General features: G+C 43.6%; 2 protein-coding genes across 7 annotated transcripts in view; both read right to left on the bottom strand.

Moving 5' to 3' along the window:
* Window positions 1–7,141: 7,141 nt before the first annotated feature.
* Window positions 7,142–21,673, bottom strand: LOC311123364 (retinoblastoma-like protein 2). Its single transcript, XM_084197637.1, has 14 exons — window positions 21,165–21,673; window positions 13,042–13,192; window positions 12,614–12,726; window positions 12,419–12,522; window positions 10,504–10,641; window positions 10,061–10,231; window positions 9,500–9,770; window positions 9,142–9,308; window positions 8,852–9,028; window positions 8,599–8,670; window positions 8,417–8,495; window positions 8,089–8,279; window positions 7,670–7,834; window positions 7,142–7,465 (listed from the first exon to the last, which is right to left on the bottom strand). Exons 2-14 carry the CDS (start codon window positions 13,113–13,115, stop codon window positions 7,241–7,243), a joined length of 1,947 nt encoding a protein of 648 aa, XP_084053763.1. The 5' UTR covers window positions 13,116–13,192; window positions 21,165–21,673; the 3' UTR covers window positions 7,142–7,240.
* Window positions 21,674–21,747: 74 nt separating this feature from the next.
* The window catches only part of LOC311123362 (chromodomain-helicase-DNA-binding protein 9-like), a 110,310-nt gene continuing 104,115 nt past the window's right edge, over window positions 21,748–27,942 (bottom strand). For all 6 annotated transcript variants that reach the window (XM_084197633.1, XM_084197631.1, XM_084197632.1 and 3 more), the window contains 3 exons: window positions 27,733–27,882; window positions 27,533–27,637; window positions 21,748–26,462 (listed from right to left, as the gene is read on the bottom strand). In XM_084197633.1, the coding sequence (XP_084053759.1) occupies window positions 25,446–26,462; window positions 27,533–27,637; window positions 27,733–27,882 (1,272 nt within the window). In that variant the 3' untranslated portion in view covers window positions 21,748–25,445. The remainder of the gene's footprint in view (window positions 26,463–27,532; window positions 27,638–27,732; window positions 27,883–27,942) is intronic.

Genomic DNA, 27,942 nt, shown 5'->3' on the forward strand with positions numbered 1-27,942 from the left:
CGGGATCAGCCAGAGCCTTCCGCCAGACGGGATCAGCCAGAGCCTTCCGCCTGCCATGAGCAGCCAGATCCGTCAGCCAGCCATGAGCAGCCAGATCCGTCAGCCAGCCATGAGCAGCCAGATCCGTCAGCCAGCCATGAGCCGTCCAGCCAGGATCCGCCAGAGCCGTCCAGCCAGGATCCGCCAGAGCCAGCCAGCCAGGATCCGCCATTTAGTCAGGTGCTGCCCCTTAGTCCAGTGCTGCCCCTTAGTCCAGTGCTGCCCCGTAGTCCGGTGCTGTCCCTCAGCCTGGTGCTGCCTCTTAGTCCGGTGCTGCCCCTTAATCCAGGTGGGTTTAAGTGGAGGGTGGTCATTGGGAAGAGGTTAAGAAAGCGGGTAGTAACTATAGTGGGGTGGTGGTCAAGCCCGGAGCCGGAACCGCCTCCGGGGAGCAACACCCACCCAGCCCTCCCCTATTGTGGGGTTGTGAGGCGCGGTCGCAGTCCGCGCCTTTAGGGGGGGGTACTGTGACGTTCTGGCTCCGGGACTCTTAGTAGTGAGCCAGGGTTGTCATTTTCGTTTGGGTGTAGTTCTATGTGGGATCTAGTTGTTTCATTTCTATGTTTGGTTTTGATGTTGATTTAGTCATATGACTCCCAATCGGAGGTAACGAGTGTCAGCTGTCGGCTCGTTATCTCTGATTGGGAGCCATATTTATACTGTGTGGTTTCACCTTGGTTTTGTGGGTTTTTGTTTCCTTGTTGCTGTTAGTCATTATCAGTATTGAACTTCACTTTCGTCTTATTTGGTTTGTTGTTTTGATCGTGGTTTCTTTATAATAAAGTCTACGATGTTCGCTCAACACGCTGCGCTTTGGTCTCCTCCTTTTGACGATCGTGACAATAACAACATCCCCTGCTATCTGAAATGTGGCTCAAAACATAAGGATAAAAAGCTAATGACATTGTGCAATGTGCATAATACAGAACATATGCTGAGGACCATTTACGCACAAATGCAAAGATATCCAGTCAGACTAGTTTCTGTAGGACTTAATATTTCACTGATAATACAATATGCACTTATGGCAGTGGAACATTGAAGATCAGGACATAAATTAAATTTACTTTCACCCAGGTTTTGCTTCAGCGGGTGAGGCCTTGGATTCTCTAATAGCCAATCCCTGGCAGAGTGAGGAATTGAATATCTTATTTCCTTATGTATTTCCATATCGCTCTTCAATACATCTCTTTCTTAGGTATATACAGGGCACCAAATGACTTGTTTTGTAAAGCTACAGTACCATAGAATAGCTGCTAACTGAAATACATCACAACAAATAAGAGTCACTATGTTTATAGATAGACCTCCCAGATGGGAATGGTGATGTCATATTGAATATGATGTAAAAAAAATAGTTTATCCTTTATCTTTTCTTTTAATTCAATTGTCTCTTACAACAATTAAAGACAATGTCAATCATGTGTCTTATTTCTCCTTAAAGCAACAGAGAGAGAAGTCATCCATTCCAAGGCCAATACAACATCAATGTCTCATTTCTGCCAAATGGCAGAGGAAAGATAAGACATGTGTGCATGCATATTAATTAACTGATAATGAGAAGACAAGAGCCCTTCTCTCTGCAGGTGTGGAACCACTAATCAATTGCCAGTGAAAATGGGGAAGAAATGTGTTTTCTTTTATCCCACATCTGAAATTAAAAAGCTATTTAGCACCACAAGTGCTTTTCATTTATCTTCTCAAACACATTATTCAATCACACTTTCCATTTGTATAATGGTAATATTTTCATGTAATTTCCCGTTTCCTCTGTGATGGGTATTTGTGATATGGGCTTTGTGAAATGGCTCTTCCCTTCCAGCTCTATTCACTCGCTGGTAATAAACTTACAACATATATTTCTGATTAAATGTCTTGAGTAAATGGACCAGGGCTTTGGATAGTCCACCAAATACTGATGGATCACTTCTGCAGCCTGGTGGTGACAGACAGATCTGCAGGTATGTTTACATGTCACCTGGTGGCAAACAAAGGCATTACAGTATATTGTATTTGTATCTATGGGAACCATTTCCTTTATGGGTAATAACAAGTATGCTGCTGTTTATCCAAACACAGAGCTGTAACAGCTTCCTGATGCAGTGTTATGTAGAGTTGGAGCCTAGGCCTGCTGGAGTGATCAGTAATATGCGGTACAGCTGCAACAAAAACTGCCTACAAAGCCGATTGTATTGGCTGCTGTTTGGTTTAGCCTGCGGCAGGGTTGGAAGCGTTTGAAAGAACGGATTGTAACTGTCACCTTGGAACAGAGGTGTGTGTTAGACAGAGATAGAAATGGAGGTAAGAGCAATAAAGGACATTAAAAACAATAAAGGACATTAGTCAGATTTAATCTGTACATTTACTATCATGTCTCATTGTTGTTACAATGACCATACTGGCACATTAACAGGATATAAACATAGCACTGTGGACACTGAAGGTCCAGTTGAGAGGTGGAGAGAGAGAATGTTCTGGTCCAGCAACAGTAGACAGAGTAAGGAGTGGGTGTGGCTGGTAGGCTACATCACAGAGCGGAGCGGGGGGTGTGGCTGGTAGGCTACATCACAGAGCGGAGCGGGGGGTGTGGCTGGTAGGCTACATCACAGAGCGGAGCGGGGGGTGTGGCTGGTAGGCTACATCACAGAGCGGAGCGGGGGGTGTGGCTGGTAGGCTACATCACAGAGTGGAGCAGGGGGTGTGGCTGGTAGGCTACATCACAGAGCGGAGCGGGGGGTGTGGCTGGTAGGCTACATCACAGAGCGGAGCGGGGGGTGTGGCTGGTAGGCTACATCACAGAGCGGAGCGGGGGGTGTGGCTGGTAGGCTACATCACAGAGCGGAGCGGGGGGTGTGGCTGGTAGGCTACATCACAGAGTGGAGCAGGGGGTGTGGCTGGTAGGCTACATCACAGAGCAGAGCGGGGGGTGTGGCTGGTAGGCTACATCACAGAGCAGAGGGGGGGTGTGGCTGGTAGGCTACATCACAGAGCAGAGCGGGGGGTGTGGCTGGTAGGCTACATCACAGAGCAGAGGGGGGGTGTGGCTGGTAGGCTACATCACAGAGTGGAGTGGGGTGTGTGGCTGGTCTGGTCCCAGATGACACAGGGGTTGATGGACAGTTGAGCAGCATTGCCTATTCCGGCAGACAGGTATTCCTTCACCCGCAGACAGGCTAATCTGTACACACGCACGCACACACGCAGCCACGCACACACAGAGAAAGAGAGAGACACCATCTCACTAGCAATACATCACATTTGGTAATGTCAAATAATAGCACAAAAGTGTAACTGGCAAAATGACAGATATCTTACTTTGAGGAGTTTGGGTTGAGAAGAAAGATGGATGTCAGTCGCAGGTTGATATGCCTTCTGTTTCATCTTTGTCTTTCTCTGTAGTTTCTTTAGCCTCCTCAGCAGTGGCCTCACTGGTCGAGCTGGCCGACGCTGGTCTGGTCTCTGGCTTTTTAGAAGGGTTCACCACTAAAGCATCCCTGCTGGTATTGCACCCCATGGTTCGGCCCAGTGGGAGACTGATTAAAACAAACGTCCTGTTGAGGTTGTTGGTTGTTGATGAAGTCTGAAAAGCGTCTGAAGTTATTACCAGGCTGACCTTAACCTTAAAACCTCCAGGACTGTTGTGGAAGCAGGTCCCCCTGGTTTCCATGACGACCAGGAGACTTCCTGTAGGGCTGAGCTTGCATGGGCACCTGTGTAACCATAGAAATAGAATCCCTAGTACGGACATTCCGATTCAAGTTAATGGGTCTGAGCGCCTTCCCCATTCTATGGATTCTATTTTCTATACTGGCCTCTTAGGGTTTTAGTTTACAGGCCTTTGCTGATTGGTTCTTAGAGGATTATTGTAATTTGCTTGCCAAGCAACATTGGTTGAGAATGAACTTCCCATAGCGAGTCAGGACATGGTTACTGATAAACAGTATGGGTATTGTTACTCAATCACTAGGCTGTCATGGAAACCAATTTTCCCCACTATGAAAAGTGAATGGCCATTTGTTCTGATGTTTTTGAAAATATGCCATTTTGAAACTAACAAAATAACCATTTTACTATATCAACATGAGACTAATAGACCAAGACTGATATGTCACATGGCGTTTATGACCTTGTTGTCTCTGAGTGCCAAAATATCCAACATGGCGCTATGTTTCTTTTCCACAGTGGCTCTCACTATGTTGTGGTAATGTTGACAGAAGGGATGTAAAAACTGAGTTATGTTTATCCAACATCACATTACAAAGAAGTAATGGATTTCTACCATAGATCAGTACAAATGAAATACTGCTAGAGAAAAGCAACATGTGAAACTGAAAGTGTCACTTGAACAGAATATTATCTAACAACTGGTATTAACAGATACATTACGCTGTATAATAATTTAAGTCCCCTGTAGCTCAGTTGGTAGAGCATGGCGCTTGCAACGCCAGGGTTATTGGTTCGTTTCCCACGGGGGGCCAGTATGAAAATGTATGCACTCACTAACTGTAAGTCGCTCTGGATAAGAGCGTCTGCTAAATGACGTAAATGTAAGAAGGCTCACCTATATGTCATATATATATATGTGTGTTTAATTTGTTTTTAAATTAGTTCAACTTTTTTGATTTTGAATACTGCTGTGGCGAGTGATTTAGAAGGAGTCAGGCGCAGGAGGGTAAATCTGAGAATAAAAGGTTAATTCTGAAAACACATCGGTACGCAGCAATGCGTCAAACACTCCAGTGTGGAAATCAGGCGTACTGGAAAACAACAAGGCACACGGGTGAAATATCCCGGCGATACAAAATACAAAGAGCTCCACCGAGCTAATCTAACCTCCACAATAAACAATCACACACAAAGACAAGGGGGCAGAGGGAATACTTATACAGGTACTGATGAGGGGATATGAACCAGGTGTGTATAATAAACAAGACAAAACAAATGGAATGATGAGATGAGGAGCAGCAGTGGCTAGAAGGCCGGTGACGACGAACGCCGAAGCCTGCCCGAACAAAAAAGGAGGGGAGGCAGCTTCGGAGGAAGTCGTGACAACTGCACTGTTGGACAGGGCTTGCAAGTTAAGCATGTCACTGTACTTGTGCATTTGACAACTTAAACTTGAAAATTGAAATTAATTACAGTGGGGAGAACAAGTATTTGATACACTGCTGATTTTGCAGGTTTTCCTACTTACAAAGCATGTAGAGGTCTGTCATTTTTATCATAGTTACACTTCAACTGTGAGAGACGGAATCTAAAACAAAAATGCAGAAAATCACATTGTATGATTTTTAAGTAATTCATTTGCATTTTATTGCATGACATAAGTATTTGATACATCAGAAAAGCAGAACTTAATATTTGGTACAGAAACCTTTGTTTGCAATTACCGAGATCATACGTTTCCTGTAGGTCTTGACCAGGTTTGCACACACTGCAGCAGGGATTTTGGCCCACTCCTCCATACAGACCTTCTCCAGATCCTTCAGGTTTCGGGGCTGTCGCTGGGCAATACGGACTTTCAGCTCCCTCCAAATATTTTCTATTGGGTTCAGGTCTGGAGACTGGCTAGGCCACTCCAGGACCTTGAGATGCTTCTTACAGAGCCACTCCTTAGTTGCCCTGGCTGTGTGTTTCGGGTCGTTGTCAAGCTGGAAGACCCAGCCACGACCCATCTTCAATGCTCTTACTGAGGGAAGGGGGTTGTTGGCCAATATCTCGCGATACATGGCCCCATCCATCCTCCCCTCAATATGGTGCAGTCGTCCTGTCCCCTTTGCAGAAAAGCATCCCCAAAGAATGATGTTTCCACCTCCATGCTTCACGGTTGGGATGGTGTTCTTGGGGTTGTACTCATCCTTCTTCTTCCTCCAAACACGGCGAGTGGAGTTTAGACCAAAAAGCTCTATTTTTGTCTCATCAGACCACATGACCTTCTCCTATTCCTCCTCTGGATCATCCAGATGGTCATTGGCAAACTTCAGACGGGCCTGGACATGCGCTGGCTTGAGCAGGGGGACCTTGCGTGCGCTGCAGGATTTTAATCCATGACAGCGTAGTGTGTTACTAATGGTTTTCTTTGAGACTGTGGTCCCAGCTCTCTTCAGGTCATTGACCAGGTCCTGCCGTGTAGTTCTGGGCTGATCCCTCACCTTCCTCATGATCATTGATGCCCCACGAGGTGAGATCTTGCATGGAGCCCCAGACCCACGAGGTGAGATCTTGCATGGAGCCCCAGACCGAGGGTGATTGACCGTCATCTTGAACTTCTTCCATTTTCTAATAATTGTGCCAACAGTTGTTGCCTTCTCACCAAGCTGCTTGCCTATTGTCCTGTAGCCCATCCCAGCCTTGTGCAGGTCAACAATTTTATCCCTGATGTCCTTACACAGCTCTCTGGTCTTGGCCATTGTGGAGAGGTTGGAGTCTGTTTGATTGAGTGTGTGGACAGGTGTCTTTTAACAGGTAACGAGTTCAAACAGGTGCAGTTAATACAGGTAATGAGTGGAGAACAGGAGGGCTTCTTAAAGAAAAACTAACAGGTCTGTGAGAGTCGGAATTCTTACTGGTTGGTAGGTGATCAAATAATTATGTCATGCAATAAAATGCAAATTAATTACTTACAAATAATACAATGTGATTTTCTGGATTTTTGTTTTAGATTCCGTCTCTCACAGTTGAAGTGTACCTATGATAAAAATTACAGACCTCTACATGCTTTGTAAGTAGGAAAACCTGCAAAATCAGCAGTGTATCAAATACTTGTTCTCCCCACTGTACGTACTGTATGTTCCAGAGAGAGACATCTCGTCTCCTCCCTCTCACCAATCACAAACAGTACACAGTGCTCAGTACCCAACACAAATCCTTTTCTGCTTCCTTAGGTAAATAGGACATGGTTCACAGAGGACCAAATTGTTGAAATATATACTGTATATGATGTATGATATTGATATTTGATACAGAGCCCTAGTTACCCTCAGATTATTACATTAGCCTCATAATTATTACAAATCAGGTTTTCTAATCATAAACATTGCTTGCTCAGTGAACTTCGCCGAGTGCTAATGATGCCAATTATTTCTAACATTTTAGATCCATTGCATCTATTCTCCTTGCAGGTCTACACTCATAGGAAGAATATGGACACTGATGATGGAAGTATGAAGCATGACGGTAAGTCAAAGATAGTGAGATGTAATCAATGTGTCCCATTGTGTGCCGTTGCCTGGTGCTGTGCCTTGGCCATGGTCACTGCCTGGCCGAGGTCCCTGAGCTTTCTCTGCCAGTCGGATGGGCTATCCTGACAGGGTCTCTTCACAAGCGGCCCACCCTCCTCCTCACCATCCTCCTGCAGCTGGGCTGCACAGCGCTTCCTGGTGCGTGACTGAAATGTCCTCATCATGTCATTGATCTCTCTCAGACGCTGTGGGATACAGTTGAGATACAACGATTAGCAACACACATGACTAGATGTATACTGTGTATTTACGATGACCAAGCCTTTTGCTTTTCAAAGTTATTGAAGTTAAAATATGTGTAATGTTGTTTAGGCTTCAGATAGGAAGTATAGAAGAGGGTCAGTTAGAGAACCGTTAGCAGGGTTAGAGAGGTATGTCCGACCTCTGACCTTTGAGAGGCTTCTGCTGACGTAATATACGACCCCAGTGTGGGGAGAGGGGGATGTGCTGTGCTTGTGGGGGGAGATGTAGAGGGAATGGTGGTTGGAGGGGCGGAGTCTGCGCAAGGATCCAATACGCTGGCAGGGGTATGGCGAAAGGGGAGGGGTTTCAACCTGTGCATGGAAAAATAATCAGAATGTCGTCAAAATCTCTGTTGGACAATGATGATAGCACTGGGCCTAGGAACAATGCACTGTATCTGTACAAGGACTGCGCTTACTTCTATTACAGGATCAGATGACCTGTAAGTACCAATGATTTTATACCCCAGTTTAGACATATCTGAGAACACTGGTAAAGTATTTCCTATGTATTGTGTATGACGACTACTGTCACCATTAGGTAGTATGTGAAAATGTCCCCTCACCCCGGCTATGGTCAGAGAGCCGGAGGAGTATCGCAGGGCAAAGTCTTTCATCTGTTTGACGTAGACGGTGTTGTAGAAATAGATGAGGTGTCCTCTCTCCTCCTTGTCCTGTCTATAGGGAGATCTGAGTCCTGTAGGATGGGTTGGAGGGGTCTGGTAGGTAAGCACGCTACTGCTGGGGTCTGCATCAACTGGGAAACAGTGCAACATCACCATAAAAAATTAGCTGTTTTAATACTTCATACTTTCATTCATTTATGCGTTCATTCATGCATATTATGATGCGAATATATCGATGGGAATGTTTGTGTTTTTCTATTTATCTTACTGTTTTCTCTGTTGGATCCTCCAGGAGAGTTTTGTGAGGGCTTGGTGTTTATCCCTGAGATCAGAACACTTCTGCATACCTGACAGGAGGACAATACAGACTTCATCAACTACACAATTACAAACAAGCTGGATTTAACTCACTTACACACACAAAATCAAACAAAACATTGATCTCCTTACAGAGTTGCTTGCTTGAGGCTGAGTCTTGTAGCACTGCATGATGAGCTTGAAAGACATGTCCTCTTTGGTTACCTGCATGAGAAACACACACCATACACATGGAAATTAAGCTATTATATTACATTATTATCATCAATACACAGCTGAAGAAGTATAGAAGGCTGAATGCCTTGCTGTCGATCCCCAAAGTCATAAAACCATCTGCATTAAGGAAGTATAGCAAAAAGTCTAGAGGCAAAGCAAATGGTGCTACCTTGGCCATGACATAGATGGCACACATGAGTATTTGGTCCAGGTGTCGGTCTAGCATGAGGTCAGTGCAGTGGACCAAGGAGTGTTCAACGCAGGTCCAGATCTTCAGCCGCAGCGCCTCACAGATGTCCAGTTTAACACAGATGTTCCTCAGACGCACGCTCACCAGGTGGTAGACCTGAGACAGAGGGAAGAAGTATGGCCTTTGTCTTGTGGATATTGGAACTAAATATCTAGGCTCATAGCATTCAGGCCAGCTTAGGTATGTAGAAATCTGTGAGTAAAGCCTACCTTGCGGAGGAACAGTGAGATGGAGCCCTCTCTCTGAGGTCTGTGTGTAACTGGGTTCTGGGGCTGCTGGGTAGAGGTGCTGGAGACCTGCTGTGGAGGAATGGGCTGACCCACAACACTGAGACGCACTGGGATAAATGTGATGCCTCCCCGGTCATTGGCAATGCCTGGGTGTGGAAGAGGTTTAATTGAACAAATAGCACTGGTTGTTGTGATATGTAAACAAGGTATATAACATGTTTATTACATGTTGTATTACATCATTTCAGTATTCTATTAGGTTTGTAATTTCTATGGCCATATTGGGTTTCATCTGAGGGAAAATCTTTACCTCGAACCGGTATGGTGACTGACTGACCGTTGTTGGTGGTGACAGTGGCTGACGCCATGGTGACTACAGTCTGTCCAGTAACAATGACAGAGGAGGACTGTGATGGCCTGACTGGTGTGGTAGGCTCAGCGTCCATCTTTGAGCCAGCAGGGGGTGAGCTGTAGCGATCATGGTGTGTAATCGGGGAGTTCGGGTGGATTTCATGGATCCCATTCACAAGGCTTGGGGTCAAGTGTGGAGCGGTGGGAGGGATCTTAGTCATCTTGTCTGTGTCCTCTAGGTATTGGGGGGGCATCACCTGGAACACACATAGAACCATCTGTTACCTCAAGGTTGGGATCATTTTGTTTCCTCTTTTTAATGGAACGACAGCAGTCATGCTGCCATATTAGACCAACTTGTTTCGAGTGCGCCAGCTGTGTCGCTCTATATATTTTGAGATGGTGCACTGTATATTAAACAAGCATTTCGCTACATCCGCAATAACATCTGCTAAACATGTGTATGTGACCAATACAATTGTATTTTATTTGATTAGATATTTTGCTCAGTTCACAAACAGGTGAATTTGAACCTTTGCCCGCTGACCTGATGGCATGCAGGCAGCTGTCCCTGTCCCTTGGCAGCTCTGATGTTGTCCCAGAGTGGTGAGTCTCTCCTCCAGGCCAGACTCTCCAGGATCTGCTCCTCTATACGGGTCAGATGTCTGACCACACCCGGCAGCAAGCCCTCCTCAGCCCGCAGCACCAGCTCTATCACCTGGCACACACCACACACAGTAGAGGGTTAAACAGTACCTAAATAGATCACCAAGCTTACAGTATGTGTTTGAACCCAGGTTTGAACAAGGTCTGAACCCAGGACCTCTGTATGCCCCAAGACTGTGTAAGCCCTCTAAGCCCAAGCCTAGGCATTAGCTTGGGGAGCTAACACAATGCTTCAGTTTTCAGGTGAAACCACCTCCTTTACACAAAACCTACAATATTACAGTACAGTATTACACGTATTGCAGGTTTTTGTGTAGGTGTTACCTTGTAGAAGTGGTATGGAGCCAGGCTAAAGATGTCAATGACCAGGGGGAAGCTGCCTGGTAGCTGATGGGAGAAGATGACCATCTCCAGACAACAGGCCACTAGAGAGCGCTGGAACAGATCATGCTCCAGAATGCCCTGACAAAGAAACAAGTCATCAAGGACAACCTCTATACTATACAGTTGATGTCGGAAGTTTACATACACCTTAGCCAAATACGTTTAAACTCTGTTTTTCACAATTCCTGACATTTAATCCTAGTAAAATTTCCCTGTCTTCAGTCAGTTAGGATCACCACTTTATTTTAAGAATGTGAAATGTCAGAATAATAGTAGAGAGAATTATTTATTTCAGCTTTTATTTCTTTCATCACATTCCCAGTGGGTCAGAAGTTTACATACACTCAATTAGCATTTGGTAGCATTGCCTTTAAATTGTTTAACTTGGGTCAAACGTTTCTGGTAGCCTTCCACAAGCTTCCCACAATAAGTTGGGTGAATTTTGGCCCATTCCTCCTGACAGAGCTGGTGTAACTGAGTCAGGTTTGTAGGCCTCCTTGCTCGCACACGCTTTTTCAATTCTGCCCACAAATGTTCTATAGGATTGAGGTCAGGGCTTTGTGATGGCAATTCCAATACCTTGACTTTGTTGTCCTTAAGCCATGTTGCCACAACTTTGGAAGTATGCTTGGGGTCATTGTCCATTTGGAAGACCCATTTGCGACCAAGCTTTAACTTCCTGACTAATGTCTTGAGATGTTGCTTCAATATATCCACATAATTTTCTTTCCTCATGATGCCATCTATTTTGTGAAGTGCACCAGTCCCTTCTGCAGCAAAGCACCCCCACAGCATGATGCTGCCACCCCCGTGCTTCATGGTTGGGATGGTGTTCTTCGGCTTGCAAGCCACCACCTTTTTCCTCCAAACATAACGATGGTCATTATGGCCAAACAGTTATATTTTTGTTTCATCAGATCAGAGAACATTTCTCAAAAAAGTATGATCTTTGTCCCCATGTGCAGTTGCAAACCGTAGTCTGGCTTTTTTATGGCGGTTTTGGAGCATTGGCTTCTTCCTTGCTGAGCGGCCTTTCAGGTTATGTCGATATAGGACTCGTTTTACTGTGGATATAGATACTTTTGTACCTGTTTCCTCCAGCATCTTCACAAGGTCCTTTGCTGTTGTTCTGGGATTTATTTGCACTTTTCGCACCAAAGTACGTTCATCTCAAGGAGACAGAACGCATCTCTTTCCTGAGCAGTATGACGGCTGCGTGGTTCCATGGTGTTTATACTTGCGTACTATTGTTTGTACAGATGAACGTGGTACCTTCTGGTGTTGGAAATTGCTCCCAAGGATGAACCAGACTTGTGGAGGTTTACAATTTTTTTTCTGAGGTCTTGGCTGATTTCTTTTGATTTTCCCATGATGTCAAGCAAAGAGGCACTGAGTTTGAAGGTAGGCCTTGAAATACATCCACAGGTACACCTCCAATTGACTCAAATGATGTCAATTAGCCTATCAGAAGCTTCTAAAGCCATGACATCATATTCTGGAATTTTCCAAGCTGTTTAAAGGCACAGTCAACTTAGTGTATGTAAAGTTCTGACCCACTGGAATTGTGATACAGTGAATTATAAGTGAAATAATCTGTCTGTAAACAATTGGAAAAATTATTTGTGTCATGCACAAAGCAGATGTCTTAACCGACTTGCCAAAACTATAGTTTGTTAACAAGAAATTTGTGGAGTGGTTGAAAAACAAGTTTTAATGACTCCAACCTAAGTGTATGTAAACTTCCGACTTCAACTGTACATGTCTGTACATGTCTGTACATGTCTGTACAACAGTGCCCCCAGAGGCACTAAACAGTGCAGTTCCAGTCGTACACAGCAGAGGGCAGAGAACTCACTGAAAGGTCTTTGGCTCCCAGCCTCTTCCTCTCTTGATTGATGACGGCCTCTAGAACCCTGTAGTACATATCCTCTGTCTGGCTGGAGAACTTCACTCTTCTCTCTACAAACAACAGGAAGTTACTGAAAAGTGCACATTAATGTCAATATATTAACACAGACACACACACACACACACACACACACACACACACCTCTGTCTAGGCTGCGGTTCTCTTCCCATGGTTCCTGGTAGTGCTGGATGAAGGTGTGGAGCATGTCTCTCAGTCTAGTGGAGATGACCTCACTAGGGTTTCTGGCACAGGACCTAAACAAAATACACCTTAAAGAACCATATAGCCACTTTTCTACCCCCATAGACTACTGATAGATATTGCCCACCCATAGGTACAGATCTAGGATAATCTTCCCCCAAATCATAACCTTCTCCATAATGGGAAGAATGTGTAACATAGTAAAACAACATGTATTTTCTTACTCTTCTACAAACTCAACACTGACCATAGATCACAGTGTGCTCTATCATAGGCTACAGGCTCAAATGCATTCCCCCTGCGGCACATTACAGTCTACTACAGTTACGTATGAGGCCCACAGCAGACACATGCCCACCATAGCTGACCTGAATGTTCTGGCCAGACTGTCACTGGGTACACGTCTCCGCCCACTCAGCAGGCCCTTCAGCTGGGTTGCCATGACGACCTCCACCCGCTCACAGCACCTCCGCTGGTAGAGTACGGCTCAGTGTCAGTCAGTGGAGTAGCAGTGGACACCTGTACATAAAGCACACACCAGGCAGAGGTTTGAACACCCCTTTGGAGCGGTACATGATACCGTATAAATAGGATCATCATTATATTTCTTTGCATGAGAAACATGTGAAACAATGGTTTAAATTTACAACACGAACCACACAGTAATGATACTAAGTCATCTCAGAGATAATTGGGCCTAAAAGGCTTGTGTACTGTATTTAGAGTCAAGTTAAATTGTGTGCGTGTGTGTGGGGAGGGGGCTAGCCTTCAGCTATGAGATGACAACAATGATGAACTGCCAAAATACGGATATTTCCTGTTGAAGAATATTCAGATTTAGTGTGTGAATGAATCTGTTTCTCTGTTTGTCTTGCAGTTCTACAGTTCTGCTGTGGAAGGATTCAAAGAGAGAGAGAGAGAGAGAGAGAGAGAGAGAGAGAGATACCCTATCTTATCCTGGAATATACAAGGTCTGAGGACATTTTACATTTGGTTAGAAATAAATAAGGAATGTCGTCCTGTGTGCTACCTACACTCTTAGAAAAAAAGGTGCTATCTAGAACCTTAAAGGGTTCTTCGGCTGTCCCCATAGGAGAACCCTTTGAGGAACCATTTTTGGTTCCATGTAGGACCCTTTCCACAGAGAGTTCTACATAGAACCCAAAAGGTTTTTATTACTGCCACTTTTAGTGAGTTTGGTACACATCCAGTGGATAGGGAGCCATTTATTATGTCCAACATAGGAAGGCCAAGCACAGGAAGTAGCTCTTTCAGTAGTTTAGTTGGAATAGGGTCCAGTATGCAGCTTGAAGGTTTAGAGGCCATGACTATTTTCATGAATGTGTCAAGAGATATAGGATTAAAAATCTTGAGTGTCTCCATTGATCCTAGGTCCTGGCAGTTTTGTGCAGACTCGCAGATTCAAAGAGGAGTCAGTAATTTGCTTTCTAATGATCATGAGTTCATGAATTCATCACTGCTGAAGTGAAAAGTATTTTCTCTTGGGGAAAGCTGCTTTTTAGTTAGCTTTGCGACAGTATCAAATATACATTTTGGATTGTTCTTATTCTCCTCAATTAGGTTGGAAAAATAGGATGATCGAGCAGCAGTGAGGGCTCTTCGATATTGCACTGTACTTTCTTTCCAAGCTAGTAGGAAGACTTCCAGTTTGGTGGAGCGCCATTTCCGTTCCAATTTTCTGGAAGCTTGCTTCAGGGCTTGGGTATTTTCTGTATACCAGGGAGCTAGTTTCTTGTGACAAATGTTTTTTGTTTTTACGCAAGGTTAAATTTAGATCCTCAATTAGGTCGTTAACTGATTTTTGTACTCCCGACGTCCTTGAGTAGGCGGAGGGAGTCTGGAAGGGCCTCTAGGAATCTTTGGGTTGTCCGAGAATTTATAGCACAGCTTTTGATGGTCCTTGGTTGGGGTCTGAGCAGATTATTTGTTGTGATTGCAAACGTAATAAGATGGTGGTCCTATAGTCCAGGGTTATGAGGAAAAACATTTAGATCCACAATATTTATTCCAAGGGACAAAACTAGATCCAGGGTATGACTGTGGCAATGAGTAGGTCCGAAGACATGTTGGACAAAACCCACTGAGTCGATGATGGCGCCGAAAGCCTTTTGGAGTGGGTCTGTGGATGTTTCCATGTGAATATTAAAGTCACCAAAATGTAGAATATTATCCGATAGGAATTCAGGGAACTCAGTGAGGAACTCTGTATATGGCCCAGGAGGCCTGTAAACAGCAGCTATAAAAAGTGACTGAGTAGGCTGCATAGATTTCATGACTAGAAGCTCAAAAGACATAAATGCAGTCTTTTTTGGGAGGGTAAATTGACATTTGCTATCGAAAATGTTAGCAACACCTCTGCCTTTGCGGGATGTGCGGGGGATATGGTCACTAGTGTAACCAGGAGGAGAGGCCTCATTTAACACAGTAAATTAATCAGGCTTAAGCCATGTTTCAGTCAGGCCAATCACATCAAGATTATGATCAGTGATTAGTTCATTGACCATAACTGCCTTGGAAGTGAGGGATCTAACATTAAGTAGCCCTATTTTGAGATAATAATGACAGGAATGGAGGAGGTCTTTATTCCAGTGAGATTGCTAAGGTGAACACCGCCATGTTTAGTTTTGCTCAACCTAGATCGAGGCACAGACACGGTCTCAATGGGGATAGCTGAGCTGACTACACTGACTGTGCTAGTGGCAGACTCCACTAAGCTGGCATGCTGGCTAACAGCCTGCTGCCTGGCCTGCACCCTATCTCATTGTGGAGCTAGATATGCCCCACAACTACGACAAAACATGCCCCACAACTACGACTATCGCACGCTGGGGCTCTACATAGTCAATGGTAGTCTTCGAGGGGACTCCTACGGTACGTACAACTACAGCTCATGTCTTGGCAGCAGTACTGTAAACTGCTTTATCACTGACCTCAACCCAGAGTCACAGAGCGTTCACAGTCAGCCCACTGACACCTCTATCAGATCACAGCAAAACCACAGCCTACTTGAACAGAGCAATACTCAATCATGAGGCATCAAAGCCAAACAAACTGCATACTATTAAGAAATGCTATAGATGAAAGGAAAGTAGTGTAGAAACCTACCAGAAAACAATTAGCCAAGAACAAATTCAAGTCCAATTTCCTGAACAAAACGTTTCACTGCAATAGTGAAGTTGTAAACTTGGCAGTAGAAAGCATAAACAGTTATTTGACCTCAGCTTCCCTATCAAATCTAAACATTTCAACCAGACAACCAAAGAAAATTAACAACAACGACAAATGGTTTGATGAAGAATGCAAAAAACCTAAGAAAGAAATTGAGGAACCTATCCAACCAAAAACACAAAGACCCAGAAAACCTGAGCCTACGGTTTCACTATGGTGAAATAATAAAACAGTACAGAAATACACTAAGGAAAAAGAAAGAACAGCAAGTCAGAAACCAGCTCAATGTAATTGAATAATCCATAGAATCTAACCACTTCTGGGAAAATTGGAACACACTAAACAAACAACAACATGAAGAGCTATCTATCCAACATGGAGATGCTTGGATAAACCACTTCTCCAATCTTTTCTGGCACTCTAACAAACAGCACAAATATATACATTATCAATAAAAAATCTTAGAGTCAGCTATTAAAGACTACCAGAACCCACTGGATTCTCCAATTACACTGAATGAACTACAGTACAAAATACAAACCCCTCAACCTAAAAAGGCTTGTGGTGTTGATGGTATCTTAAATGAAATGATAAAATATACAGACCACAAATTCCAATTGGCTATACTTAATCTCCTTTAACATCTGGCATCTTCCCCAATATTTGTAACCAAGGACTGATCACCCCAATCCACAGAAGTGGAGACAAATTCGACCCCAATAACTACATTTCCTCAGTGAAAACAATGTCCTGAGCAAATGTCAAATTGGCTTTTTACCAAATTGCCGTACGACAGACCACATATTCACCCTGCACACCCATTTTGACAAACAAACAAACAAAACAAAACAAAAGCAAAGTCTTCTCATGCTTTGTTGATTTCAAAAATGATTTTGACTCAATTTGGCATGAGGGTCTGCTATACAAATTGATGGAAAGCGGTGTTGGGGGAAAACATAAAATCCACGTACACAAACAATGTGTACAAGTATGCGGTTAAAATTGGCAAAAAAACTTGAGCCCCACCATCTTCAACATGTATACCAACAAATTGGTGAGGGCTCTAGAACAGTCTGAAGCACCTCACCCTACTAGTCTCTGAAGTCAAATGTTTGCTGTTTGCAGATGATCTGGTGCTTCTCCCCAACCAAGCAGTACCTAGATCTTCTGCACATTCTGTCAGACGTGGGCCCTGACAGTTAATCTCAGTAAGACAAAAATATTGGTGTTCCAAAAAAGGTCCAGTTTCCAGCACCACAAATACAAATTCCATCTAGACACTGTTGCCCTAGATCACACAAAACAATATACCTACCTCGGCCTAAACATCAGCACCACATGTAACTTCCACAAAGCCCTCTATGGTTGTGAGGTCTGGGGTCCACTCACAAACCAAGAATTCACAAAATGGGACAAACACCAAATTTAGACTGCATGCCAAATTATGCAAAAAACATCATCTGTGTACAACATAAAACAGAAAATAATGCATGCAGAGCAGAATTAGGACGATTCCCGCTAATTATCAAAATCCAGAAAATAGCAATTAAATTACACAACCACCTAAAAGGAAGCGGTTCTCAAACCTTCCATAACAAAGCCCTCACCTACAGAGAGATAAACCTGGAGAAGAGTCCCCTCAGCCAGCTGGTACTGGGACTGTGTTCACAAACACAAACAGACCCCACAGAGCCCCAGGACAGCAACACAATTAGACACAACCAAATCATGAGAAAACAAAAAGATAATTACTTGACACATTAGAAATAATTTAAAAAAAAACAGAGCCAACTGGAATGTTATTTGGCCCTAAACAGAGAATACACAGTAGCAGAATACCTGACCACTGTGAAGCTTTGAATACCTGACCACTACAAGCTTTGACTATGTACAGACTCAGTGAGCATGGCCTTGCTATCAAGAGAGGTCACCATCAGCAGACTTGGCTCTCAAGAGAAAATAGGCTATGTGCCCACTACCCACAAAATGAGGTGGAAACCGAGCTGACCATATTAGAGATGCATACAGTGCCTTCAGAAAATATTTATACCCCTCGACTTATTCACCATTTTGTTGTGTTACAGCCTGAATTAAAAATGGATTAAATATATTTTTTTCTCACCCATCTACACACAAAACCCCATAATGACAAAGTGAAAACATGCTTTTAGAAATGTTTGCTAATTTTACAGAAATATCTAATTCACATAAGTATTCAGACCCCTGAGTCAATACATGTTAGCATCACCTTTGGCAGTGATTACAGCTGTGAGTCTTTCTGGGTAAGTCTCTAAGAGCTTTGCACACCTGGATTGTACAATATTTGCACATTATTATTTAAAACATTCTTCAAGCTCTGTCAAGTTGGTTGATCATTGCTAGACAGCCACCTTAAAGTCTTGCCATAGATTTCCAAACCAATTTAAGTCAAAATTGTAACTAGGTCAACCAGGAACATTTAATGTCGTCTTGGTAAGCAACTCCAGTGGATATTTGGCCTTGTGTTTTAGGTTATTTTCCTCCTGAGAGTTGAATTTGTCTCCCAGTGTCTGGTGGAAAGCAGACTGAAACAGCTTTTCCTTTAGGATTTTGCCTGTGCTTAACTCTATTCCGTTTCTTTACCATGTTCAAAGGGATATTCAATATCTGCTTTTTTTATTTTCACCCATCTACCAATAGGTGCCCTTCTTTGCATTGGAAAACCTCCCTGGTCTTTGTAGTTGAATCTGTGTTTGAAATTCACTGCTTGACTGAGGACCTTACAGATAATTTTATGTGTGGGTTACAGAGATGAGGTAGTCATTCAAAAATCGTGTTAAACATTATTATTTCAGACAGACTGAGTCCATGTAACTTATTATGTGACTTGTTAAGCACATTTTTACTCCTGAACTTATTTAGGCTTGTCATAACAAAGGGGTTGAATACTTATTGACTCAAGACATTTCAGCTTTTCATATTTTAATTACTTTGTAAACATTTCTAAAAACATAATTCCACTTTGACATTATGGGCTATTGTGTGTAGGCCAGTTACACAAAATCTCAATTTAATCCAAATAAAAATTCAGGCTGTAATGCAACAAAATGTGGAAAAAGTCAAGGGGTGTGAATACTTTCTGAAGGCACTGTATTTCCCTCAGATTACAGACCCACAAAGAATTTGAAAACAAATCCAATCTCCCATATCTATTAGGTGAAATACAACAGTGTGCCACCACAGCAGCAAGATTTGTGAAATATTGCCACAAGAAAAGGGCAACCTGTGGAGCCCAAACACCATTGTAAATACAACCTATATTTATCTGCTTATTTATTTCCCCTTTCGTACTTCAACTATTTGCATATTGTTACAACACTGTTCATAGCCAATAATATAACATTTGAAATGTCTATATTCTTTTAAAACTTTTGTGAGCGTAATGTTTACTGTTAATTTCTGATTGTTTATTTCCCTTGTTTATTTCCTTTTTGTTTGTTTATTTCGCTTGCTTAGGCAATGTAAACATAAGTTTCCCATGCCAATAATCGCCTTTGAATTGATTTGAAATTGAGAGAGAGAGGAAAAGCGAGGTGACTCAATGGTAACTCAGTTTCCTCTCCACAGCGATAATCATTTGCACGTGTTCTCCATTTCTCTACCATGCCAAGTTACTGTCACAGACTGCGAGGCACAGACACTGCCCTGGGGTAGAGGATCTCTCTCTATGAGTGTGTGAAAAATAAGAAGTTAAACTGTGGTTTTGAATATAAACCCAATACGTTAGTGAGTGGGGAGGTGGATGCTGATTCCGAACATGTTGTGTACTATATCTGAGGACTAATTCAAGTTATAGTAAGTCAGTGAGATAAGCTGGATGTGGTTATTGGGGAGGTATTTGAGGATGATGCTAGCAATGACTGTGTCCTTATGAGTTGCAGGTGATAATCAGTTTTACTTTGTCCACCCTAAGGAGTACCACTTTGGGTAGAGAGACCAACACAGAGAGAGACAGAGAGGGAGTGAGTGAGAGCAATAGAGAGAGGTAGAGAGAGAGAGAAAGAGCAACAGAGAGAGAGAAACAGAGGGCTACAAGCTAAGATGTAAGGTTATACTAGGTGAAGTTCTCGATATTCTGGTGTGACTCATAACTGTACATCTGTAATTTACAGCCAGAGCCAGGCTGAGGCTGGACAGGCCACTGTTGAACCAAATCAATTCCTGTGTTCTGTCAGAGTCAAACCTGTACACTATGTTCCTGGACACTGTCACACAGTAAACCACTGTCATTGAATCAAATAATACCTTCCATTCATTCACTACAAGCTGTTCCAACCACAGACCCTGGCCAACAGGCCTGGGTTCAAATACTATTTGAAATCTTTCAAACACTTTAGCTGGGCTTGATTGAGCTTGCTTGGCGCAACTGAACCCAGGCCTGTTGGGTTCAAGTGCAAACCCTACTCATATGGCATTACAGGCTTGTGCTAAAAGTATTTGAAATATTTCAGATAGCATTTTAATCCAGGTCTGCTGGCGAACCTATCCCTCTCTCACTCTGCAGTATTGGGACGAAGCCTTGGTTGGCTTGGCTCTACTCCATCCACTACCAGGAAAACTGATTTAGCTCACCTCCAACTGAGTCAGTTCAACCTTCCTATCTGTTCTGTGGAAGTTGATGGTTATAGTAAGGCTTTATCTCTCTGTCACTGTAACATCCCCCCTGAGAGAGCAAGCCACAGTCGTAAGGGAGTGGTAGCTACTATGCGTTATGTACTAACATTACTATGCATATGCTCTCACCCACGTGGGCTACACACCGGATGTGGGCTAGTGGCCCATTAACTGACAACATGTGCATCACCAGCTACCAACTCCTTCAGAATCCGGTTATATCACCTTACCTACCACCACCATGCTTCTCTCTGTTCCCATGTTGGCTCTCTGTGACTCTGCAATCTCTTTAGAACTGACTGACTGCAGTGTCAGTGACAACCTCCAGAATACGTTTACTTTCTACAGTCATTTTGGGGCACACACATCGTCCAAAATACATATAAAACTGAAGTGTTTTGCCTCCATTTCAGAGAAATGGAACAGAACAATGTAGCATTTTATCTTGGTAATCTAACAACTCCCACCAGCCACAAATCATACATTATCATCACCCATAATAACGTTCTCTTCACTCAATTAGACACACATCAACCCAGGACAAATAACATCCTGTGACATGTTATTTCCTGCAGTGTTACTAAAAACAGTTCCTTTTACAGAGACAGAGCGAGTCAAAAGAGCTGCAGTGATGCAACAAGCTACTTACAGAGAGGCTCCTGAGAAGGATCTGATTGTGTTTAGTAGAGGCTTGGAGACCTAGCTATACTGGCAACACACTGCCTCTCTGCTTCTCTCTCTCTGCGGGACTAGCCAGGCTGAACAGCTGTGGGTGTGTGGGTGAGCATCGGAGCAGCACAGAGCAGTGAGCACCACTATATGTCTACAGGCAGGCAGTAGACTGCAGTGCTCTGAGACAGAGAGGAAGCTGAAGCTCAGGGTCAGCCCATTGGCTCACAACAGACAAGCCCCAACTTGTCATCTGCAATGGGTTGCTCTGATAAGAGGCCTGAGGGCTGAGACTCACAGAGCTACAAGCGCCCCCTGGGGTAGAGCAGGAACATAACAGGGCATAAAGGAAGCAGACAAATAACAGTACATTAATCAGTAATGCTTTACAACAATATATACTATATCAGCTTTGAAAATGACATTTTAACCAGACTATTAACTGAGGCATTATCATCCTATATTTATATTGCCAGTGAACAATAAGATAAACAACATTGTAATTCTGGATACCTTGAAGTGCCTGTAAATGGGTCAATGTGAAATAATAGATAAAGACAGGCTTCATGGATAGTCAGAATATGTTTAATAAAAATAATTAAACTTCAATTTCCTCTATATAACTTCATAGAAAGTAATCCAATAAATTACAAATGACTTTTTAAGACGCTTGTCCTCTCCACTACATAACGCATTATTCGACTACACAGACCACAACTTGCAAATATTGCAACTGTCCAAAAAACAACCAAACAAAAACAAGAACGGACTTGATGACTTTTAGGATATTATCAAGCTTGAAACAAAAAATACAATGCCAATAATCTATTTTCGTCATTTCAGCAACTACTTTACCCAAAATGAAAATTCAAATTCACTTGTAGTACTGTGTGCTTTATTAGTCTCTGTCTGTTGCATATTGGTCATTTCATTGTGCCAGTGAGGTGAGTCTATGACTGCTTCTAATCAGTCAGTCCAGCACTGTAGATGTATGTGACATAGGGAGACCTATAACAAACTACCAGAAATATCTAATCAAAATACATAATAAAAACAAATAAATTGTTCAATCTTTAGTCAAATACAGCTCTCCCCTCAGTACTAACATTTCAACTTAAACAGAGCTATCGGTCTGCCTATAGCAAATTAAGTAGGCTCCTTGTCACACTAGTAGGAATGAATCCATGTCTGCCTGTTGGGTCTGAAAATAAAGCCTGCTAAAACAATCATATTTGGGTGAATATTGTAACCTGGAAGCAGCAAAGAATGGGCTTCTACCTAAGGGCACTGGTAGTTCTATGGATAGTGTAGGTACGTAGAAGTTGAACAAAATGACAGTTGAAGTTTTTTCTGTTGAATTCACTAGGCTTGTGAGGCCTAGTGGCGGAACCAGCCCAAACTAAAGTGGCAAACTAAATCTATTTAGGTTGACTTTCAGGAAGAGTAACAACCTGGCTGTCTCTGCGTTTACACACAGAAACCATGGTAAAGGACATCATAGGTGAATGGGGAAAACAAAACACCTTTAAAGTAAATGGAGTGTCTTCATCAGTCTTGGTTTAGACAACAGGGCAGGGCTGTCTGTCTGGTGGGCTTGTATACGTTGATAAATGGGTTCAATATAGGCTCAGTGAACAGCTAAATGAAGGCTGAAAGAGACTAAATGAATGTCTCTACCACAGATGTAACCTGTTGTGACGTTTCATTGTCACCACGTAAAATAAAATGTCCCATTCCTCTTCAAGATCATTTCCAAATGTGTGCCTGCCTAGCAGTCCAATGTGTACCGACAGTTCTCCTAAACGGTGCTGTATCTATCAGGAAATCACTGTTCCACTAAACATAATTACAAAAGGTACTTAGGATATAATGAATTCCAGTGTCAGTGTCTCCCTTGATTACCACGAGGATGAGCACAGATGAGCCATGTCATCCGGTCATTAATAAATACTCCGCCATAGAGCCATTGAAAATAAGGAACATAAAACATCTATCTGTTAAATAAGATCAGATACTGACTGGGAAGTTGAGTGAGAAAGTGAGTGTGTGAAATACAAAGAGGTACAGCGAGCGTAAGGACACTTCTACATCTATTGGTCTGTCTGCAGCTCCAGTCATCAGTGGATTGATCAGTAAGACATGGAGAAATTAACTAGCCTGGTGAAACCAGACTGAACCATGTGTTTAGTGATGAAACAGCATATCAGTTTGGATTCCATGCTAGAAATTAACACTTTAAAAGCCTCCAATTCCCATGAAACAAAGATCATAGCCAGTAAAGCAGCTCAGCTGTAAAGGAAGGTCTGGATATTCAGCCTTGCTCAAACCTATCGAAGTATAAACTATGCTTTTAAACAATCAATTATGAAATTAATTTAGATTACTCAGTAATCTACAATTATATCAGAGACAATACAAACCCTTGTGGTCCGCCAATACACATACGGTGTAGCTACTTACATTTTAGTCATTTAGCAGACGCTCTTATCCAGAGCGACTTACAGTTAGTGAGTGCATACATTTTTCATACTGGCCCCCCGTGGGAAACGAACCCACAACCTTGGCGTTGCAAACACCATGCTCTACCAACTGAGCTACAGGGGTCCATTACTAGTTCATGATAGAAAGGTAATTCAACACAACAGGGACACACAGTGTTCAGAATGGAAGACTACAGACATCACCCACAGTCAGAGCTCATCTGAGATTCTTCAGCTCACTCGATAGCAGAAGGCAGCACTCCACACGAACACACACTGGTGGTGTTATGAATGGAACACAGATACTGATGGGCTGAGTATTAAAGATGGCTCAGGGGGTGTTGATTATACCATGTCGACTAGACCAGCAGTTGCTGTTTATGTGACTTCACTATTGGTTGTAGAACACAATGCTCAAGCCTCCCCAATACACACCACCATACACAATGGACCGATTGATGTTGACCGCATGGGACACAATCAGTACAGGGCCTGAAGGACACACTGACTCAGCCAAAACGGAAAGAAACGCCCACGCAAACAAACACACAGCCAGAACACAGTGAGTGGTAGTCCCTCTTGCAGACACAAGGCGCTGGAAGAGACTAAGCGAGTGGAAGCTCTCAAGAGTATGCCATGAAGAACACACATTCCAGTGGGGACGAGTGAGCCAGCCTTGCTAACACACACACACAACAGGATGTATTTGCAGTGAACTCAATCCCTTCTATACCCCGCTGAGGTAACGATGCAGTCAAAAACCCCAGGGTGGAATTTTCTTCAAAAGTGTACCATGTCCTGAACACCACTTCCTGAAGCTGAACTACAACAGAGAAGTAGTGTATTTTCTGTCCTGGCGAGAGCAGTATTTTGGCACAGCGTGCTGTCAGTTTGCTGTCCTTTCAGTCCTTAGGGGAATAGACCCAACTGGTTATGTGCTAGCGAGTGTAATATGGGAAACTAAAGTGCACCTGTGTCAGAAGAACCATCTATGTGTCATTGTGTGAGTGTGTAGGATGTGCGAGACAGACAGGGGAGAATACATTCCAAAATGAACACTAGCATACTACTTAGAATGAATGTCCAATACATTGCTTCATTCTAATAACTATGTTAGTGTGGACATTGGAACAGAGACTGAACACCCCTCCCTTGTGTGAGAAACATGGCTGATGAAGGATCTACAGCTTCAGTGACATTCATTAGCTGCCCGAGTTATTGCTGACTTTTCCAAACGTATGATCCGCAAAGTATACTGTAAGTGTCAAGAAGAAAACCTATAAAAGTATTTACAAAGGAAAGTTAAATATTCATCAAGTTCTTTCCCCCCCCACTCCAAAATATATTACCAGTACAGCTCAGCAAAGAGCGTGTATTTATTTCCTCTTTTTTAATGAAATTAAATCCCAACATGATAATTACAATAATGCCATTTTGACTTATTTTCTCAGTTTGTTGCAATTGTACATCACCGTGTGTTGGCCTAATACAATTTCACAGAGTTCAGAAATCTACTAAAGTTTGACATGCAAAATGTCTCTCAAAACAAGATTGTACCTTTTTGAACAAACACTGAAATTTAATTTCAGTTTCTCCTAGGTCATGGTTCTTCTTGTTTCAGTTTTGTAGTCTTTATTACACAACATTTTTGTTAGTTTTCGTATTTACATGAAAAGAAATCACAATGTAAGTGCAGGGAAATCCATATATATGTGTAATATATATATATATGTGTGTACATTTCTAACAGATACATAAATATATTTATATATTCATAAGGCTCAGTCTTCATCGCTGGAGTCTGATGACCCATCAGATGATGAAGAAGAGCTCCCAGACTCTGATGAAGATGACTCCGCCTTCCCCGAGCCTTCTGGACCACTGTTCTCCTCCTTCTGTTCCCCTGATTCCTCCTCCTCCTTGTCACCAAGACCCTCCTCTTCCTGACGCTCTGGTGTTCTCCTGGGCGACAGAGGTTTTGAGGGGGAAGTCTTGAGGGACTTAGAGGTCTTAGTGGGCTTGTGGGGTTTGTGGTCACTGTTTGAGTCACTGTGTGGCTGCTGTGTGGTGGACACAGGAAGGTTAAGGCCTGGAGTGAGATGCATCCCTGGGTAAAGCATACTGGAGAGTAACAAGGGGTTAAGAGACAGAGGGTGACTGGAGGCTGCCTGGGCAGCAGAAGCACTTAGTGGGGTGGTGGTGGTGGAGGTGGTGGCAGAGGAACTGGAGGAGGAAGGGACACTGGGGACACGGCCATCCCCGGTCCCGCTTTGACCTTCTGTCCTTTCACCTTTTGTGTCCGAGGTGTGGGAGGGGCCGTGGGAGTGGGAGGAGGAGGTGGCTTTGGAGGAGGCAGACGAGGGCTCCCCTCCTCCTCCTTCTCTGCTTCCCTTCTTCCTCTTCCTCTGCTCCGCTCCCCCCGTGGCATCTTGTGGGGGATTCCCCAGCAGACCCCCCATGCTCAGGAGGTTGGGAAGCCCGGCCATGCCAGAGAGCATCATGGGAAACATGGCGGCCAGGTTGTTAGCATCGGTGGGCAGGCCCATGAGGCCGGCAGTGAGCTGCAGTGACTGGAGACTTTGGAGGTTCTGCTGGAAGGCCTGTAGACTAGACAGATCCATGCCAGAGAGGAGGCCGTTGGCCAGCAGGGGGTTGAGGCCCAGGGATGAGGCCCCCTGGTTGGCTGCAGCTGCAGCCTTGGCCAGGGCGCTCTTTGGCCTCCGTCCACGCCGACTCACCTCCTCTGGTACGATGGGTCCTGTCAGGATCCGGTCAAACATGCTCTCTGGGAGGTAGCCCTAAAGGACAGACAGAGAAACACAGGGTTAGCACTCTAATCAACAACTTCATTAGATAACTACAGTTATAAACTGGGTAGTTCGAGCCCTGAATGCTGATTGGCTGACAACCTGTGGTATATGAGACAGTATTTGTAATAAAAATAAAAATAAATGATTTAACCTTTATTTAACCAGGTAAGCCAGTTGAGAACAAGTTCTCATTTACAACTGCGACCTGGCCAAGATAAAGCAAAGCAGTGCGGAAAAAACAACAACAACACAGAGTTACATATGGAATAAACAAAACGTACAGTCAATAACACAATAGAAAATCTATATACAGTGTGTGCAAATGTAGTAAGTTATGGAGGTAAGGCAATAAATAAGCCATAGTGCAAAATAATTACAATTATAATTTAGTATTAACACTGGAGTGATAGATGTGCAGAAGATGATGTGCAAATAGAGATACTGGGGTGCAAATGAGCAAAATAAATAATGTAAATAACAATATGGGGGTGAGGTAGTTGGGTGGGCTAATTACAGATGGGCTGTGTACAGGTGCAGTGATCGGTAAGCTGCTCTGACAACTGATGCTTAAAGTTAGTGAGGGAGATAAGTGTCTCCAGCTTCAGAGATTTTTGCAGTTCGTTCCAGTCATTTGCAGCAGAGAACTGGAAGGAATGGCGACCAAAGGAGGTGTTGGCTTTGGGGATGACCAGTGAGATATACCTGCTGGAACGCATATACGTATACCACGGGTATGACAAAACATGTAACCAGCTTATAATAGCAATGAGGCTGCTCAGGGTTTGTGGTATATGGCCAATATATCACGGCTAAGGGCTGTATCCAGGCACTCCTCATTGCATCGTGCTTAAGAACAGCCCTTAGCCATGGTATATTGGCTATATACCACACACCCTCAGGCCTTATTGCTTAACTATACCACAGTTACTGCACTGACAACTAGCCAAGCTAGATACATGTAGTTCTATTATTGGTCTTTCATAGCATACACATAAAGTAGGCTTGTGGGGTGTTCCACAGCATATGAAGGGTTGTGAGGGAGAGGCTATCAGACTCACCGACTGCTTGACCACGTCGGCCCACTCTGGTGGAACCCCGTACTCTGGGTTCTCCTGAAGGAACCGACACAGGTCCTTTAGAGGGGGGGCGAAGGCACCACCAACCTGGGGAGAGGAGAGGAGGACAACATGAGACAAAGTAGAAGTTGTACAACCCACACACACCCACTCCCACACACAGTAGACTACTGCTGCCTCACCTTCCGTGCATTTCTCCTGTTGATGATCTGGACCCTCTCCTCTCCTGTCAGACTGTTGACATCAATCTTGTTGGGGTTTCTGCAGCGATGCCTCTTCTGCTTGGGTCTACCGTCCTGCTGGAACTGCTGCAGCTGCATCTTATTCACTCCCTGAGGAGGAGAAGAGAGGGTCAGGGATACAGAGGTTCAACTACAGGACTACATCCAAAA

This window comes from Coregonus lavaretus (genome assembly GCF_964263955.1).
Source record: "Coregonus lavaretus genome assembly, contig: HAP1_SCAFFOLD_940, whole genome shotgun sequence".
Lineage (NCBI taxonomy): Eukaryota > Metazoa > Chordata > Actinopteri > Salmoniformes > Salmonidae > Coregonus > Coregonus lavaretus.

What these genes read in the sequence shown, in the direction of transcription:
- LOC311123364 (XM_084197637.1), bottom strand. Translation starts at nt 13,115, where the DNA reads ATGGCAACCCAGCTGAAGGGCCTGCTGAGTGGGCGGAGACGTGTACCC. An exon ending in CCATCTATGTCATGGCCAAG is followed by an intron (nt 8,671 to 8,851) that starts GTAGCACCATTT and finishes TTTCTCATGCAG; the next exon opens with GTAACCAAAGAGGACATGTC. An exon ending in GCTCTCTGACCATAGCCGGG is followed by an intron (nt 7,835 to 8,088) that starts GTGAGGGGACAT and finishes TTCCATGCACAG; the next exon opens with GTTGAAACCCCTCCCCTTTC.